General features: G+C 39.5%; 3 protein-coding genes across 3 annotated transcripts; 2 read left to right on the plus strand and 1 right to left on the minus strand.

The window, feature by feature from the left end:
• Nucleotides 1–401: 401 nt before the first annotated feature.
• Nucleotides 402–6,018, plus strand: LOC135495876 (repressor of RNA polymerase III transcription MAF1 homolog). The gene is made up of 8 exons (XM_064784872.1): nucleotides 402–1,292; nucleotides 1,564–1,664; nucleotides 1,864–2,001; nucleotides 2,422–2,581; nucleotides 2,733–2,857; nucleotides 3,248–3,367; nucleotides 3,647–3,718; nucleotides 4,034–6,018. Exons 2-8 carry the CDS (start codon nucleotides 1,582–1,584, stop codon nucleotides 4,053–4,055), a joined length of 720 nt encoding a protein of 239 aa, XP_064640942.1. The 5' UTR covers nucleotides 402–1,292; nucleotides 1,564–1,581; the 3' UTR covers nucleotides 4,056–6,018.
• A 572-nt stretch (nucleotides 6,019–6,590) lies between these two features.
• Nucleotides 6,591–10,594, plus strand: LOC135495820 (F-box only protein 31-A-like). Its single transcript, XM_064784792.1, has 9 exons — nucleotides 6,591–6,809; nucleotides 7,146–7,205; nucleotides 7,472–7,548; nucleotides 7,676–7,861; nucleotides 8,156–8,224; nucleotides 8,549–8,658; nucleotides 9,067–9,226; nucleotides 9,447–9,673; nucleotides 9,965–10,594. The coding sequence occupies exons 1-9, from the start codon at nucleotides 6,611–6,613 to the stop codon at nucleotides 10,128–10,130; spliced, it is 1,254 nt and encodes a 417-aa protein (XP_064640862.1). The 5' UTR covers nucleotides 6,591–6,610; the 3' UTR covers nucleotides 10,131–10,594.
• Nucleotides 10,595–12,033: 1,439 nt separating this feature from the next.
• On the minus strand, nucleotides 12,034–15,162 carry LOC135495882 (uncharacterized). Its single transcript, XM_064784880.1, has 6 exons — nucleotides 15,033–15,162; nucleotides 14,422–14,641; nucleotides 14,027–14,107; nucleotides 13,418–13,607; nucleotides 13,083–13,200; nucleotides 12,034–12,836 (listed from the first exon to the last, which is right to left on the minus strand). Exons 1-6 carry the CDS (start codon nucleotides 15,093–15,095, stop codon nucleotides 12,612–12,614), a joined length of 897 nt encoding a protein of 298 aa, XP_064640950.1. The 5' UTR covers nucleotides 15,096–15,162; the 3' UTR covers nucleotides 12,034–12,611.
• Nucleotides 15,163–15,189: the final 27 nt, after the last annotated feature.

Below are 15,189 nucleotides of genomic sequence, written 5' to 3' on the forward strand. Positions count from 1 at the left end.
GTATGCACCGAGCATTATCCGTGAGTTATATGAAAAAAATACTCAGATAAAAAAGATGTATTTTGGCCTAAAAAATACAATTCAATGCATGCAAGATATAAGTAGGCCTAAACATTTAAAAAAGTATTGCTCTCTTGGAGAGCGAACATAATGAAATCCTTAAAACGGGGTTAAATGTTGGATATATTTTGTGAATTGCATTCTTTATCCCAAAGTACATCTTTTTTATTGAATACTTTTTTCATATAACTCACGGATAATGCTCGGTGCACACTAAAGGACTGTTGGACTCGCATTTTTCACAATTAGACAGTAGCGCCACTATCGGGAAAACTGAGAAAGTGGGTGTTCAAAAGTCATAACCCAAAAGTTCAGTTTCCCACTTCCGCTGTGCATTTTGTGTACATCAAGCACGTCAAGTGTTCATTGTTTGTCAACAACTCAGGAAGGAGAGGAAAACTCTGAATAAAATCAACAAATTTGGCTACCTTGGGAATTCCGATGTCAATAAACTTTGTGTGAGGTGTTAGAGGAAGATACCAAGAACCACCAGAACTATCTTTATACAGGATTTGTGCCCGATTTCCTGAGTGTACGGAAGAAATATCCGTAGTGTATTTCACCCATAGTATCAGTTTTGCCTATGAGCTTGATGGCGCCAAGAGACTTTGACCTACAAAAATTATCTATGTCTTTAGAACTCGTGTTTCCTGTCTCCATGCGTCCGTCACCGTGTAGAATTCTTTTGAATCATCCCAAGAGTATTAGAAAGAACTGTCCGCAAGGCTCCTCGAGTCTTTTTTCGATTTTAAAGTGCTAAAAAGTAGCTTACAGGGTACCCTTCACACATTCTATTCTTCAGTGATATTGCATTATTGACATTCAAATTCATTCATCCCAGAAATTGTCGAAGAAGTTTAAACTGTTTTCTTGCTGACGTTACATTTTGAAAGTAATCAGGTCCGTTCAACAACCTCATCCCGTCGGAGATAAACCAGTACGGCAGTAGGCCTAGAGTATTGTTGGAAATTTTGACTTGCACGAGTACCGTATATCAACGGACTATCTCAAGAAGCTACAGCAAACGATTCAATTTAAAAACTTCATCTCATTCGATATCATAAATTTTGTATTAATTTCATAGTACAAAGACAGTATTACTATTACTATATTAGTTAACGTTGTAAATCAGTTCTAAATCTGCTGCTGAGGATCTGTTACCGTGTTCAGTTATCTCGTCAAAACAACAGACCTGAAGTGAAATTGCTGATTTCAAAATTTTATTTGAATAGGTGAGTTAGTCTCTTCAGAATACAGGCATGCAGGTGTGAAGCCCTAAACGTAGATCAAGCTTGTTCATGTTGTAGTCTTCATCTTATCATGGCTAGTTTCTTAAATTTAGATGGAGTCTATTGGTAGGAGGTAGGTTAGGAGCCCAAATTGGTAGTCTTCATGTGACTGGTATCAGTATGTGCTACGAGTACACAATAGAATAACCAAAAGACGTGATTTGAAGGAAGTACATGGTCAAGGAAGTAAATTTTGCTTGCCTTTCTCTTTCAGACCTGACAATCATTTAAGATGAAACTCCTAGAAAATTCAAAGTTTGAGGCCATCAATTGTGCCCTGTCAGTGGAGATGGGTGACTGCAAAATTGATGGGCGGTAAGTCCTAATTATTTGAAATAAGATGATTGTGCGACAAGTTTTTGCTTGCTAATTGTTACAAATGAAGTGATTAAAAAGGGTCATTCCAGTAACTGTTGACTGGCAAATCTACTATATGACTCGAGTGACCTTGAAAAGTGGAACGAACAGGATTAATTGTTGGTTGATGACCGTTTTGTACCATTCCATTTTCCAGAATCGAGAGTTACTCCTGCAAAATGGCTGGGAATGACAAACGACTGTTCAAAGTCATCAGCCAAGATGGCGGTCACGCCCCTAACGATCTCCAGGCTCTGTCTCCTCCAATGGGTACTCTGTCTCACAGCCCTGTCAAGTAAGTAAATTTGGATTTTGAAAAATAAAAAAAAAGTAGAATAGCCGGATAAAATGATTGGTGTGGCCTTATCACTCAGTGATATCCAGGAAGTTTTCTTTAAATAAATGTCACAAAACGTACATATTCACATGAGCAATCATTCGAAAACATCATCACATGATGATGACTCATTTCCTTTTTGAAATAAATTCCTTTATTTACAGTAGAACCTCTTTATTAAGGACGCCCTCGGGACTGACGGTGACAAATACTGTCCTTAAAAGAGAGGTGTCCTGATTACAGAGGTCAATTTGAATTGAAACAACTGATTTGGGACAAAATCTTTTGTCCTTTAACAAGAAGGTGTCCTTCATAATCATATAGAGGTGTCCTCTAAGGGGTTCCACTGTATTCAACAATTCTTTGTTGTTTTCTCAGGAGTGTGAGTGACAGTGAGGGTGGCGAGGGGCCACTCTGCGACACGATAAGCACCAAGACACTGTTCTACCTCATCTCGACCCTGAACGCATCTTTTGCTCCGGACTATGACTTCAGCAATGCTAAAAGTGGAGAGTTCAGCAAGGAGCCAAGTCTGCAGGTTTGCAAAATATAATTCTAAAGTTGTTTGCGACACTCTTGAATACACTTTTAAGAAGACAAGAAATTGCTGTGTGCATTGTTTCTGTAATTTTGGAATCATGATCACAAAGGAGAAATTTGTTTCCTATCCTATTGCGCTTGTTTTCCAGTGGGTGATGAATTCAATAGACAGTCTCCTGTTTGCCTCTGAGGGCGACACATTCAGTATGTTACGACCGCAGTTATGGGCTGCTCTTGATGAAGAGATTGGCTTGGGAGAATGTGAACTCTACAGGTATGTTGAGGTACAGTCTGCCCGTCACGTTTTCCATGTTTGGCTCTTCGGTCATTATGGCAGTTGTGACTAGGATTCAGGCTCTCCTTCACCTGATTCCCCCACTTTTTTTGTTTGGGCATCAAGGTCCTTTGACTTGGTCTTAGCGCTGGATGATGAATATATCGCACTCTAAGAAGTACTGAGGGGTGATCAGCTGAGCTTCCCGATCATAGGACTGTTGAGAAATCTTTCACAAATGTGTGGTACACAAACTCTTAATAGTAGAAGTAGAACTGGATACCGTCACTGTAGTTTACAAACTCTTGTCACTAAATTAAGAACAAAAATGACTTTTATCAAAATTCTATTCCAAAGAATATCAACAATTGGTTTCTCTTCATGTTTTAGTTACAATCCTGACTTGGCGTCTGACCCATACGGTGAAGAAGGCTGCATCTGGTCGTTCAACTATTTCATCTACAACAAGAAGATGAAGAGGATCGTATTCTTCTCCTGCAGGGCAACCAGGTGAGAAGGTCATCAGCATCGTTGACCGGTAGATCCTATTTCATTTGAACTTCTCTCCTTTGGTAAAATCACAAAAGGGGCGTAATAAATATTGTTGGTGTGATTGTGATTTGTCAACTCATGCGAGAAGAAGTAGAAATAAGGTGGTGAAAATCCGGCAATAACAGTTAAATAATGATGAAACACTACAAGTGCCACCCAAACCTTGTGACATTTCCCTCCTTCAGTCACAGCTCCCTCTATTGATGTTGTGATTGTGATGCACCCATTCTCTTTCAGCGTCACCTCCGACTCGGGTATCGGCAAGGATCTCGGTGGAGTCGAGATGTTTGAGGATTACGAGATGGATGGGTAAGGACGTACATCGTATGGTGCATGTATCACTCATGATACCCTTGAAAATATGTCTTCATCAACGAGAAATTAATTATTTTTCTTTCATGATATACAAGGTAGATTGCCTAGTTGAAAATGGGAAAAGTACTCCTTCCCAGCCAAAAAGTACAGTGACCTGCCCTCCCCCTATGACAGATGAATCACATATGGCCCGATGTATAGTTTCTGCTCGGTTAAGGCACAGGTTTTCCTTGGTGGAGTTGGTGGTAATGTCTTCCATGGATAGGACAAATTTCTTCTGATCTTGCTAATGGTTTTCTTCTTTTTCAGAGGGAGTGAATACGCCTACTAGAGAGAGTCAGTGGAGGCTATTATACTGGAATGTGTAAAGAACAAAGGATATGACACAGACATTCAAGGATTTTGAGAAACTATACTGTAGTGTGTGTACTCATTCATCGATCAATTCTTAACCTGTAATCGTTTTGATGGCGATCCTCATATCACATTACCGTTGTTGTAATTTATAACTGGAAAACATTAGGGTGGGTTGATAGACACATTGTTTTCATCAACAGCGAAACAAATCTTTTCAAGGAAAGGAAAAGGAAGAAAATAGAAAAAGAACAAACAATCATCATAGCATTTTTTCAGCTCATATCATTTAAAGGGTAGTTGTCAATGGGTTGTTAGTGGATTATATTAAAAGTAAGCTTGATGTCCATAAGATAAGACTCTCCTAGCAGAGAAGTCAGTTTCTAATGTAATGTACTTTCTAGTTTCCGTACCTCACACCTTACCTGAAATACATTTCGTGAGCAAGCATCTGTCCGTTAAGAATACATTCATTTGAAACATTGGTGCAACGAACATGTTGTAAGTGATAATAATTGATATGTTGATACCTTTTCAGGGGAACTCACCACCATTGTGTTTTCATTCCTAAAATTAACGTGTGCACCGTGCACATATCTACATTTCTTATAGATGGTCAAATCTTATTCTTTTCAGAATGATAAATATACATGTACACAATGAAAAATTGAGGCAGCTCTTATGTAGTATATCACATTGTATTTCAACCATTCATTTTACTTTTTGGTGCCAATCATTTTGAGATGTCAAATAAATTGGCAGATATTTGTTCATAACTTGAATGACAACTGCAACAAAATAGTACATTTTGAGGGTCATGTTTCATTGTGATTTTTGGGTCGTTAAAAAGATTTAAAATTAATAGGGCAGCAACTCAAAGTAATGAAGAAAATAACTCTAGTAAACAACTAGTACATTTTGAGGGTTTATCATATTTCATGTTCGTATTTGGGTCATCAAACAAATGTGTGACAAAAATGTCTCCATTTTTATTATGTATCTGGAAGCAGTAGCTAAAAGTTAAAGAAAACACCATGCTTATTCTTAAAGGGAGTGTTGTTAAAGCAATGTTGTGTTAGTTGAATATCACATTACTTGATAAACTGAAAAGTGGTGCCTGGTATCTGTATGCAATTTAGTTCAAGACCTGCCGCTCATGCTTCTGCTTTGATGTTTATTTTTCAGCACAATCATCGGTGTTTTGATTTTGTTGTGTTGTTCTGTAGTGTGTGTCAGAGGTAAGTTTAAGTTGTGTCAAAACATGGGGAAAAAAGATCTTTTGGTTTGTGTAATTAGGTTACTTTTGGAGTTGTCACTGAATAAGGTTTAGAATTGGACATTTTCTGATGTGTTTCTATTTGGAACATAGCTTTATTACCAACGTAATTCTGATGTCTATTTTCACGTTTATTGAAGCTTTCCATTTAGATCACCCGCAGCAGTTTTTCATGCACTGTCTTGGATCAGAATGTTCCAATTGTATGGGTCAGAGCCAAGGGGTGATACGAATAAAGACTAGCAAATGCTTTTATCTAAAACTCCATGTACATTTACACTAGGCCTTTCTGTACAAAATTGAAGTAAAAGCATTTGCTAGTCTTTATTCATATCACCCAAGGTTGTTTTCAATGAGCAGTCCAGATAATTATATTTAGTTGGTGAAAAGGAACAAAAAGCTTTGCAGTTGCTGATTTTGAAAAGAAAAGGTCATCAAGATTTACAATGCATATATAAGCTCACCTTTTATACATACAAATATGAAATGAACTCATTTTATTAAATGGAAAACTTTCAAACTTGGCTTATATTGAACTGGACTCTGACCACTTTGCACCCGTAGTTGTACAATGTACATGTAATGTATGTATGTGTATATAGTTATTTTATATCCGTGTAATTTTCATCTGTTAATAAATTTTATAAGCTGTATATAAATACAACCATTGCCTTATTTGATTCCTAAAAGTTCTTCTGGAATATTCACAATAAGAAGAAATTCCACCGCTCATAACCTTTCTGCAAGATGATTATGGTGACTGCCATGGGGTGAAAGTGGTAGCATTAGGCGGAAAGTCTAACAACCCAAAATGTCTTCTAGCTAGGGGTGCCACAGCTGGTGTGGAAGTGTCAACTTGCAGGCTTGACCTGGTGTCTTGACGACAACACTCTGGGTCATTGAAGACTGTCCTCATGGTGGATATGCCTATCTTGGATCTTGGCACATCTTGATTATTTCTTCAAATTTGACAGAATTATCCACCGGAGGTATGTAACTGGGTAGTACAGACCCCCACCCCACCCCATTATACCCCTCATTTGAGGATGTTGGTAGTACAGTAATAAAACCAAGTGATAATGTTCACAGAACGAAGAATTAACATGTTTGCTGCAGAATTTAAATTGAAGCTTTATTCGCCTCTAATCGCGAAAATAAAACGGTCGCGAACATTTCCCGTTTTACAGTAAATGTAGACTGTGGTCAGGGCGGAATTAGTCAAACGACAACCACAACGTGTGGAAAAAAATGTAAACATGGAATCTGAAGAATTTCCACAAACTTCAGACATGTCAGACACGAATTCCTCGTCAATTCTATCTTTACCACCTGAACTGTTAACCGAGATATTGTCATACCTATCTGGAGGAGAAATTTCAGTCGCATCTGCGGTCTGTCGACGGTTTTATGAGGGTTGTAATGAGGACTATGTTTGGAAAATTCGTTGTAGGAATGGTGTGTATCATGTACATGTGTGTACCACAGGGTGGTCCAGAAAGCTTTTCCCTCCCACAATAGAGTTCTATTGTGTATCCATTGTGTGGGGGAAAATAATTCTGGGCCATCCTGTAGAGAGCTATATCTGGTATGATGATATGTATCACGTAGATACATATCAATAATAGTAATACAGCTCGGCTTTGGCCTTTATACAATTATAGTATACTCGGGAATGTATATTTTACCCGTCAGCTTTAACTACCTTAAATACCTATCATTTGCTGGCTATGATAGCAAAATGTCGTGAAACACCCCCCCCCCCCCTCACATAATGTCTCCTTCTCCTTTCAGAATTTAGCATATCTGACATATCTGGTTGGAACTGTTCTTACAGAGAGATCTACACAAAAGGTGAGAATCTGAGGCCCAGACCAAAGGTTATACATTTTTTTGCTGTCAGTGACATACTATCAAAAATATACACAAGCCTTGTGTATCTTTAATACTATCCAAGTGCAATCCGTATTGGACCGTCAAATATCTCCATATTTCAGTGTTACCAAATGCTAAGGCCTAGTCCTTTGAAAGTTAATGTATGGATCTTTTTTTATACCACTATGATTGCTCTTGGTCGTTGCAATGTATCATTATGCCTTATTGAAAGGTTTTCTTTGCAGTTCTATATCACTATGGCTGGATGGTAGGATTATGGCAGCCAGACAGAGGTTGCTATGGAGGACTGATCTGTGTCAAGGTAGTGTAATCATCATCCGCACGACCATGCAGTCGCCAGTCATGAAAGTCTATAATTTGACCCCCCAACTCCTGCCTATAGTCCGCCATTAAATGTTACCGTGTTACCGGTAGTTCCTTTGTTTCAGATAAACAATGCCGCTGGTCGCCTTGAAGCCTGGAGTTACTATCCATCACAACCCGCCAATGTGAAGCTGGCTCTGAGATCAAAGCTCTTGTTTACTGTCTGGATCTGTAATGGGGAGACACACGCACAGTGCAGGACTGGCATTGGGGGAGAGGTTGCTAAGCAACACCCAATTGTGTTGACAAAGGTAACGTGCCCTGCAAACAAGCAATTTTGATCGCTGCAATCTGTTGTCAATAATTCCAGCTAGCTGCACCACCTCAAAGCCACGAGGCTGTAATTTTTCCCGTAAATAATCCTCACAGAAGTCTGGATATCTAAGTTATGCCCGCTTCCGCTGCTAGAGATAAAATACATTACTTTGCCACGAGCACCAAGTATGGATTAATTAACTAATCTATACTTGCTAGCGCTGCTAAAGGTGTATTGCTAGGAAACAACTGTCCATTATAAATATCAACAAACAACAAATATTTTTCAGAATGCAAATAAGGATCTCTGTATCAAGTGTCAGTCACCAGAAAAGCACCAGACGTCAGGTGATCACGATGTAAGAACATTTGAATTTCCTGAATAGTTACAATATTAATCTACAAAGAAAGGAACAATTTGCCCTGGAGGGAGGATGACATTTCATTAGTCTTTTATACCAGAGGACATTATGTCACTTGGTCATCGCTACTTTGGTATTTTGCTTATAGTAGGCCTACGCTAGCTTTACAGATTACAACAACTAATTTACAAGTGCAATGCGGGGTTGTTTATACGACCTCAAGTAACCATGCAGCTTTGTCTTACATCAACATGTACATATTTGACGGTTGAATTCAAAACTTGTAACTCTAATGCCAATGCTTCACTTCTCCTGTTTTAGCTGAGATTCTGGACATGGCTGAGTGAAGAGTACGGGTTCGAGGAGAGAAACGTTGGTGTCTTTGATCAACACCTTTATATTAGGAAATATAATACATTCACTGAATTCGAGTAAGATATCTTTCCGCATTTGTGCATGTGACTACAGGCATCAGATACGAATGATATTGGTGTTATAACTCATACTCGTTTGAGAAATTTGAATCGGCAACACAAAGTCAATTGGCTGAAGTTTGAACAACAAATACCAGATTTTGTATCCGGTTATGTGCATGAATGAGCATCATAGCAGAGTCTGGTAACTTGATACAAAATATGAATATTTTTGTTCCATCCTCTGCCGACTCACGCCTCTGATTCAAAATCCTTAAAGGAGTATGGACGTGACAATGGAAGTGAAGTGACCTGCCCAATGTCACAAGAGATGTGATCAGGTCTGGCATTGTACCTTTGTGTTTATCATAAGTACGATAGCTCCCCGCTCCCCATTGTATCCTGACATACTTCTCTCATTTCTAGGTGTGAATATAGTTGCAAGAGGATTCTGCATCCGCGTTCAACCCCAGGTGTAGTAGTGCAGCCAGGGTTCTTCAAGGGCGACTATTCTGCCCATGGGGTAGAGATTATTAAACTTGGATATACAGACGATTTAAAGCAGTTGGAATTGTTGAAAATTACGGTAGGTAATCGCTGGTAAAGCATAGTGGTGTAGTAATGATTCGAGTCCAAATTTTACCAAGAATTTGTGTGTCATTGAAGGCTCTGTAGTGGAAGGTAATTTGACCAAATATTGATGCTGGTTTTAAAAAAAATGAAAGCACTGATAGAGTCAGGTGTAACTCCTACTCAAATGCACACTGGGTAAAATGCTAATGTTGAAATACTGCTTGTTTTTGAAGGGAGATCCCAACATTCCAGCAGGCTGCATCACAATGAAGGCCGACTTGCTGTGTCCGATGGTTTTAACGTTAACTCAGCAGGAAGAACTTGAAACTTTGAGCGAGATTGACTTGCCTGACCCTGACCCGGATATGCAATTAGGACAGTTGCCATCTCAGCCGTTTAGGATTCCAAATGGCTGCTCCAGAGAGGGAAGCAATCTAGTCCCTGAGAGCTGTAAATGGAGGTAGATTCTTGATAGCTTGACTTGTTTAGAAGGGCAGCATGTTCTCATGCCTAATGCGGTAGATTAAAAGTCTGAATATCTTGGAGCTCCCTAGTTGGTCATTTCCATTGAATTTGACCTCTGTAATCAGGACACTTATCAACTCAGGACAGCATTTGTCAGTTTCAAGGTTTCCTTAATAGAACGGTATAACTGTGCATTGTGGACTCGTGACCAGAGTATAAAGCTGAGGTTGTTTTCATGAATTTTTTGTCTGAGGCTCTGATTTCTATGATTTTTCTCTGTTTTTAGATTTAGTTCAAGAGGACAAGTGGCTTATGATAATTACACCAGGCCGACTTTCATTTCGGGACATTTTGTCGTCTTCGACGAGGACACTTTGGGATTTCTCTGGATCGACCTTGAGGCATTCTGTTTGCTCAAGCGATGCACAGAGACAGATTTAGCATGCTTATGATGCTACTTGAAATAATTCCGGACATTTTCTTGGCATTTTCCTGCTTTGTTCAGCATTAAGTTTACACCGTGCAAACTTCTTGGAGGTTGAGTCACTGAGGCCAGGTGGCGACTGTTGGCTTCTGTATGTAAAAGTATACTCGGCAATTTTGCACCGTGATCATGACAGAGTCTTGTAGCGTAAAAAAACAAGCGTGGCATAGCCCACTGTCAGCACCTGCAGCCAGTCTTAGCTTTGCTCTGCTGATTATTTGATCATGTTGACAAAAGACTGTTCACTATTGTGAAAAACCTTTAGTGATATTTTGGGTATCAAGGCTCTTATGTGATAGTTTTTAGTGCTTCATAGGGAATGTCCTACATAAATGTGCAATTTGTATAATATAATACAATATTAATATTCATACAATGAATGAATATTATATTCATATCAATCAGCACTGTATCTCATCTTTTCTTTATTGGAGGAACGAAATAAACTTAAATTGAAAGATTTGTTGATTTGTTAGTACTTGCCAGCTCCCTCTCTGATTGCACACTGTGAATGAAGATGAGGAAGGGAACACTTACACCAATAGCTTTGTCTGTTTGACCGCTGGTTATTAACCAGATCGGAACGGCCAGTGACTTCTGCTTGATCTGGAGGCCTCAATAAACCTTGTTAGTAGATGATCCTCCAGACCACAAGGGTATAGACCTGCAGTCTCGACATGCTCTTGAAGAGAGTCTTAACAGGAAGCTATACTTGGGTCAAAGTTTGACACTGTACTGAAGGACAACATCAGGACCTTTGCAATTGATAGAGCTGCAATCTCAGTGTGCTCTTGAAGACTCTTTCATTAGACACAGTACACGTGGGTCCAATTCAAGTATGGGACTTGTACCGGAGAACAACGTCAGGACCTTTGGAATTGATAGAGCTGTAGTCTCGATGTACTCTTGAAGCTATACTTGGGTCCAAGTATGACACTGTAATGAAGGACAACATCAGGAACTTTGCAATTGATAGAGCTGCAATCTCAGTGTGCTCTTGAAGACTCTCTCATTAGACACAGTACACGTGGGTCCAATTCAAGTATGGGACTTGTACCGGAGAACGACGTCAGGACCTTTGGAATTGATAGAGCTGCAGTCTCAATGTGCTCTTGAAGACAGACATATCTAGCAAGGTATGTTGGTCCAAGGATGGTTCTTGGGAAAATTGGACGCCATAGGACCCTTGGCAATTAATAGAGATGTAGTCTCAATGTGCTCTTGAAGACAGACACATCGAGCAAGGTATGTTGGTCCAAGGATGATTCTTGGGAAAATTGGACGCCATAGGACCCTTGTCAATTAATAGAGATGTAGTCTCAATGTGCTCTTGAAGACAGACACATCGAGTAAGGTATGTTGGTCCAAGGATGGTTCTTGGGAAAAGTGGACGCCATAGGACCCTTGTCAATTAATAGAGATGTAGTCTCAATGTGCTCTTCAAGACAGACACATCGAGCAAGGTATGTTGGTCCAAGGATGGTTCTTGGGAAAATTGGACGCCATAGGACCCTTGGCAATTAATAGAGATGTAGTCTCAATGTGCTCTTGAAGACAGACTCTTCAAGCAAGGTATATGTAGGTCCAAGTATGCTGCTCAATACAGGACAGCATTAGGACCCTGCAATTGATAGAGCTGCAGTCTCAATGTGCTCTTGATGATGGTCACATCAAGCAAGGTACATGTATAAAGCTGATGTTGTCCGCAAGTGGAATACCAGTATTATCTCATCCAGGAAGACAAGAGACCTGATTTGCCTTGAGGACAGAATTCAGAGTGCAGGCTAAGTTCATGTATATGTGGGTCCAAGTTCTTTTCTTCATGTGTGACAAAAAGTAAAGGGAAGGACAACCATGTATGAGACAGAAAGGTCTATTTGGCAGCACACTCTTTACATTCAAATTCAATACAAACACTGTAAAACAAACACAATGCAAAGCGAGTTATGTGATGTGCATCATTGACTAGCTACCAACCGAGAACATAGGCTACCTGTATTTGTACACCTACATGCATGTAGCACTCTCTTCACAAGAGCCCTCTGTTTCTTTAACCACTGCTGCACTCCCTTAAATGTGAGGATCAGTTGCTTATGCACTGTAGTTAATTCACGAGAACAAGAAAAATATAGTGATTGTTATATAAAAATATATGGATTTTGCTATACAAATACACTGTCAAAAATATGTCAACTGTACTACAAAAATATATGTTAATTCAAAACTTGGCACTTGTTAGATTCTGGTATATATGTACACTGAATGTTTATCATAAGTTTTCACAAGCATGTTACACTGTCAGCAGCAACAAGTGGAATAGGCCTATATGTTAGCAAAAACTTAACAATTAGAATTTGATAAGACAACACTTGGTAATGACAATTTGAATTGAAAAACAGACCAAAGTTAGCATGGCAAAATAGATATGTCGAGATGAGCAGAGAAAATGTCACTCGTCATAATCTGAATCATATAAATCGTTGTTCTTCTTTAAAGTCAAGCCATGATCATAAGCTTTGTAGAGTTTCTGTAATGTCTGGACCATCTGGTCTGCACGGTCGTCTCCCCCAAACTCCTCCCGCCACTTCTGAATCCTACGTTCCTGAGGAGACAATTTGTTAGCTTCTTGTTGATGCCGTCCGCCCGCAGGTCGTCTGACCTTCTTCAGGGAATCCTAGTGAGAAGAAAATACAATTAAAAATTGTTTTAAAACGTATTCACACAAGCAGTTGGGACTGTAAAATTGGCGGGCAACCAGAGCATGTCCTCCAGGACTGCCTACTTTGGACACTGAGAGACTGGTCACATGGCTATTTGAAGCATCAATGGAGGCCAAGCTCAGGATCAGTATACATTTGGGTATCTGAATATAATCGAAAACCATAAAAGACAATTGTTCAACATGAATAGAAGTTCTTGCCTTATATGCAACATCATCTGTGTCAAAGATCAACTTCTGTGGTGTAATTTTTGCACGAAAGAGGCTGAACTCCTGTGAGCCACTCCATGATCTACAGCCAACATCAAAACCAGGATCTCTGAAATTAGAGCACTTGTTTTAAAATGATACAGAATCCTCATGATTGGTCTTGTCAAACATCAGAAATGGCAACTGCATGTTTTTTCAAGATGGAAAATCAAGGAGAGCATTTCAGTCCCTATGGTGCCCTTATTATAGAAGTTCTACTTTACTGCTTTCAATATGCCTCATTCTGAGCGGTGTCTATTTCATATAATTCCAAATTCAACACCTACTGTTCTCTCCTCTTCCTTCTCTGTTCTTGAATTTCCTTGAAACTTGGGAACATATAGTTGCCCGTCAAAGGTGGCCTTTTCTCAGCAACAGTACACTGCCTCACGTCACTGTACTTGACCATGGCACCATGACCTCTTGGGCAGTGGAAATAACGCTTGCCTCTGTAAACACCATTATGAGTTGAACCAACTGGAATAAAATTATTTACAGATGAACTTCAGTTTCTGAACAGGAAAACAAGGTCAGCATGCACTAAAGAGTAAAGTTGTGAGCAATCACTGTCTTCAGCATTTGCTCTGCACCTAGAAATGTTGTTCTCCTGGGAGTACACTTCCTCAAAGGTGGGATTAGCGTGTTTTACATGCCACAACGGTTAGGTGCCAATTAGGTTGATTGGCCTAGTGACTCCTTTTTCAACCAAAGAGGAATCACTAAAAAAACATGGCATTATCAATAGGAGTTTTAGATCAAAAACACTTCTAACATGTCAGTGGGATCATTCATAAGTTCATTTTAGTTTTCAACTCCAACTTTTCCAACTATGGGATAAGGGAGGTCATTTTCTTTAAGAATTTAGACATTCATCTGGAGGATCATCATCTACTTACTATTATCATCAAGTTGAACACCTACGAAAACCTCTGGTGCCACAAGGTCCTCTTGAAGAAGACCAACAAATCTCACAAAACCTGAAAAAGTGGAACACCTAACCACATCAGGTACTGGGTACATGTAATTAGACCTTAATGCAAAACGATCAGAAATAATTGCCTTACACTAGAATAGTTCCCTTCAATTATTTTCATTCCAACAATTGTTTCAGCAAAGATTTGAAAGAGCCATCAAATATCAAAGTTTACAGAACAGCTCTGTCATCTGGACCAGCCAAAAAGACTGGGAGCCAGTTGAGAAATCTTTGTGCTCATTTACAACCATGAGCAGCAATCAGTGTGTTCTTACTCTTAATGGAACTCAACTTTTTAAAGTCACATTTTCCACCTACCTTTGCGCTCTCCCCACACAATGACTCGATCTCCTTTTTTAAGTAATTCTTTTGACTTGAACAGGGAAGAGGTCTGTGTGGATCTGTGTAAAGCCGTACTTCCGAGATGCGATTCTGAGTCTGGTCCAAAGTGGCGCTTGTAAAATGATCGACATGGCCCACAGCGGCAAAGAAATGGGTCACATTCTGAATGTGTTATAGCCGCTGTTGTTGGTCGAGTCTGTAAAACAATAAGTGGCCATCAGTTGAAGTAATCAATGTGGTTATGATATTTTTACTGCAGCAGGGACAGTTCAATCTAATATCCACTTCAGCCTCGGCTCAATAAATAACACAATGACCCGATGACGTACATGAACATATTGCAATAGGCCTATAACCTTATCTCAATCACAGTCACAGTCGACACAGACGGACATCACCAGGTAATCAGTAATCTATTGAACTCTACTTCACCCAGTCTCACTCTGATGTACTAGTCATAGTGTCACTGTGGTTAGTGCTGTAGTGTAGAGTCGAGGAGCTCATCATCATCGCATCGCCATCAGTATCAGCCCGACACAGGATCAAAATTCACAGAGTCACAGCGTCATCAGCCATGGAATAACTACCTGATGTCGAGCACTATAACTGCGACTCAAAGATCGAACACTTTCTGCGCTGGATTTGTTCATAATGTCATTTTTAACGTAATTTTTAGAAAAGTTAAGGCAAAATTAAACAAAAATCTGACAACATCGCTTGCAGCAATAATAACAAAATCACTTC

This window comes from Lineus longissimus, chromosome 11, assembly GCF_910592395.1.
Source record: "Lineus longissimus chromosome 11, tnLinLong1.2, whole genome shotgun sequence".
Classification (NCBI taxonomy): Eukaryota; Metazoa; Nemertea; class Pilidiophora; order Heteronemertea; family Lineidae; genus Lineus; species Lineus longissimus.

Coding starts and splice junctions, on each gene's coding strand:
- LOC135495882 (XM_064784880.1), bottom strand. CDS start 15,095: ATGAACAAATCCAGCGCAGAAAGTGTTCGATCTTTGAGTCGCAGTTAT. Junction 14,108..14,421: donor TGTGTGGGGAGAGCGCAAAG/GTAGGTGGAAAA, acceptor CCACTTTTTCAG/GTTTTGTGAGATTTGTTGGT. Junction 13,201..13,417: donor AGAAGGAAGAGGAGAGAACA/GTAGGTGTTGAA, acceptor CTCTAATTTCAG/AGATCCTGGTTTTGATGTTG.
- LOC135495820 (XM_064784792.1), top strand. CDS start 6,611: ATGGAATCTGAAGAATTTCCACAAACTTCAGACATGTCAGACACGAAT. Junction 6,810..7,145: donor GAAAATTCGTTGTAGGAATG/GTGTGTATCATG, acceptor TTCTCCTTTCAG/AATTTAGCATATCTGACATA. Junction 9,674..9,964: donor CCTGAGAGCTGTAAATGGAG/GTAGATTCTTGA, acceptor CTCTGTTTTTAG/ATTTAGTTCAAGAGGACAAG.
- LOC135495876 (XM_064784872.1), top strand. CDS start 1,582: ATGAAACTCCTAGAAAATTCAAAGTTTGAGGCCATCAATTGTGCCCTG. Junction 2,002..2,421: donor CTGTCTCACAGCCCTGTCAA/GTAAGTAAATTT, acceptor TTGTTTTCTCAG/GAGTGTGAGTGACAGTGAGG. Junction 2,858..3,247: donor GGAGAATGTGAACTCTACAG/GTATGTTGAGGT, acceptor TTCATGTTTTAG/TTACAATCCTGACTTGGCGT.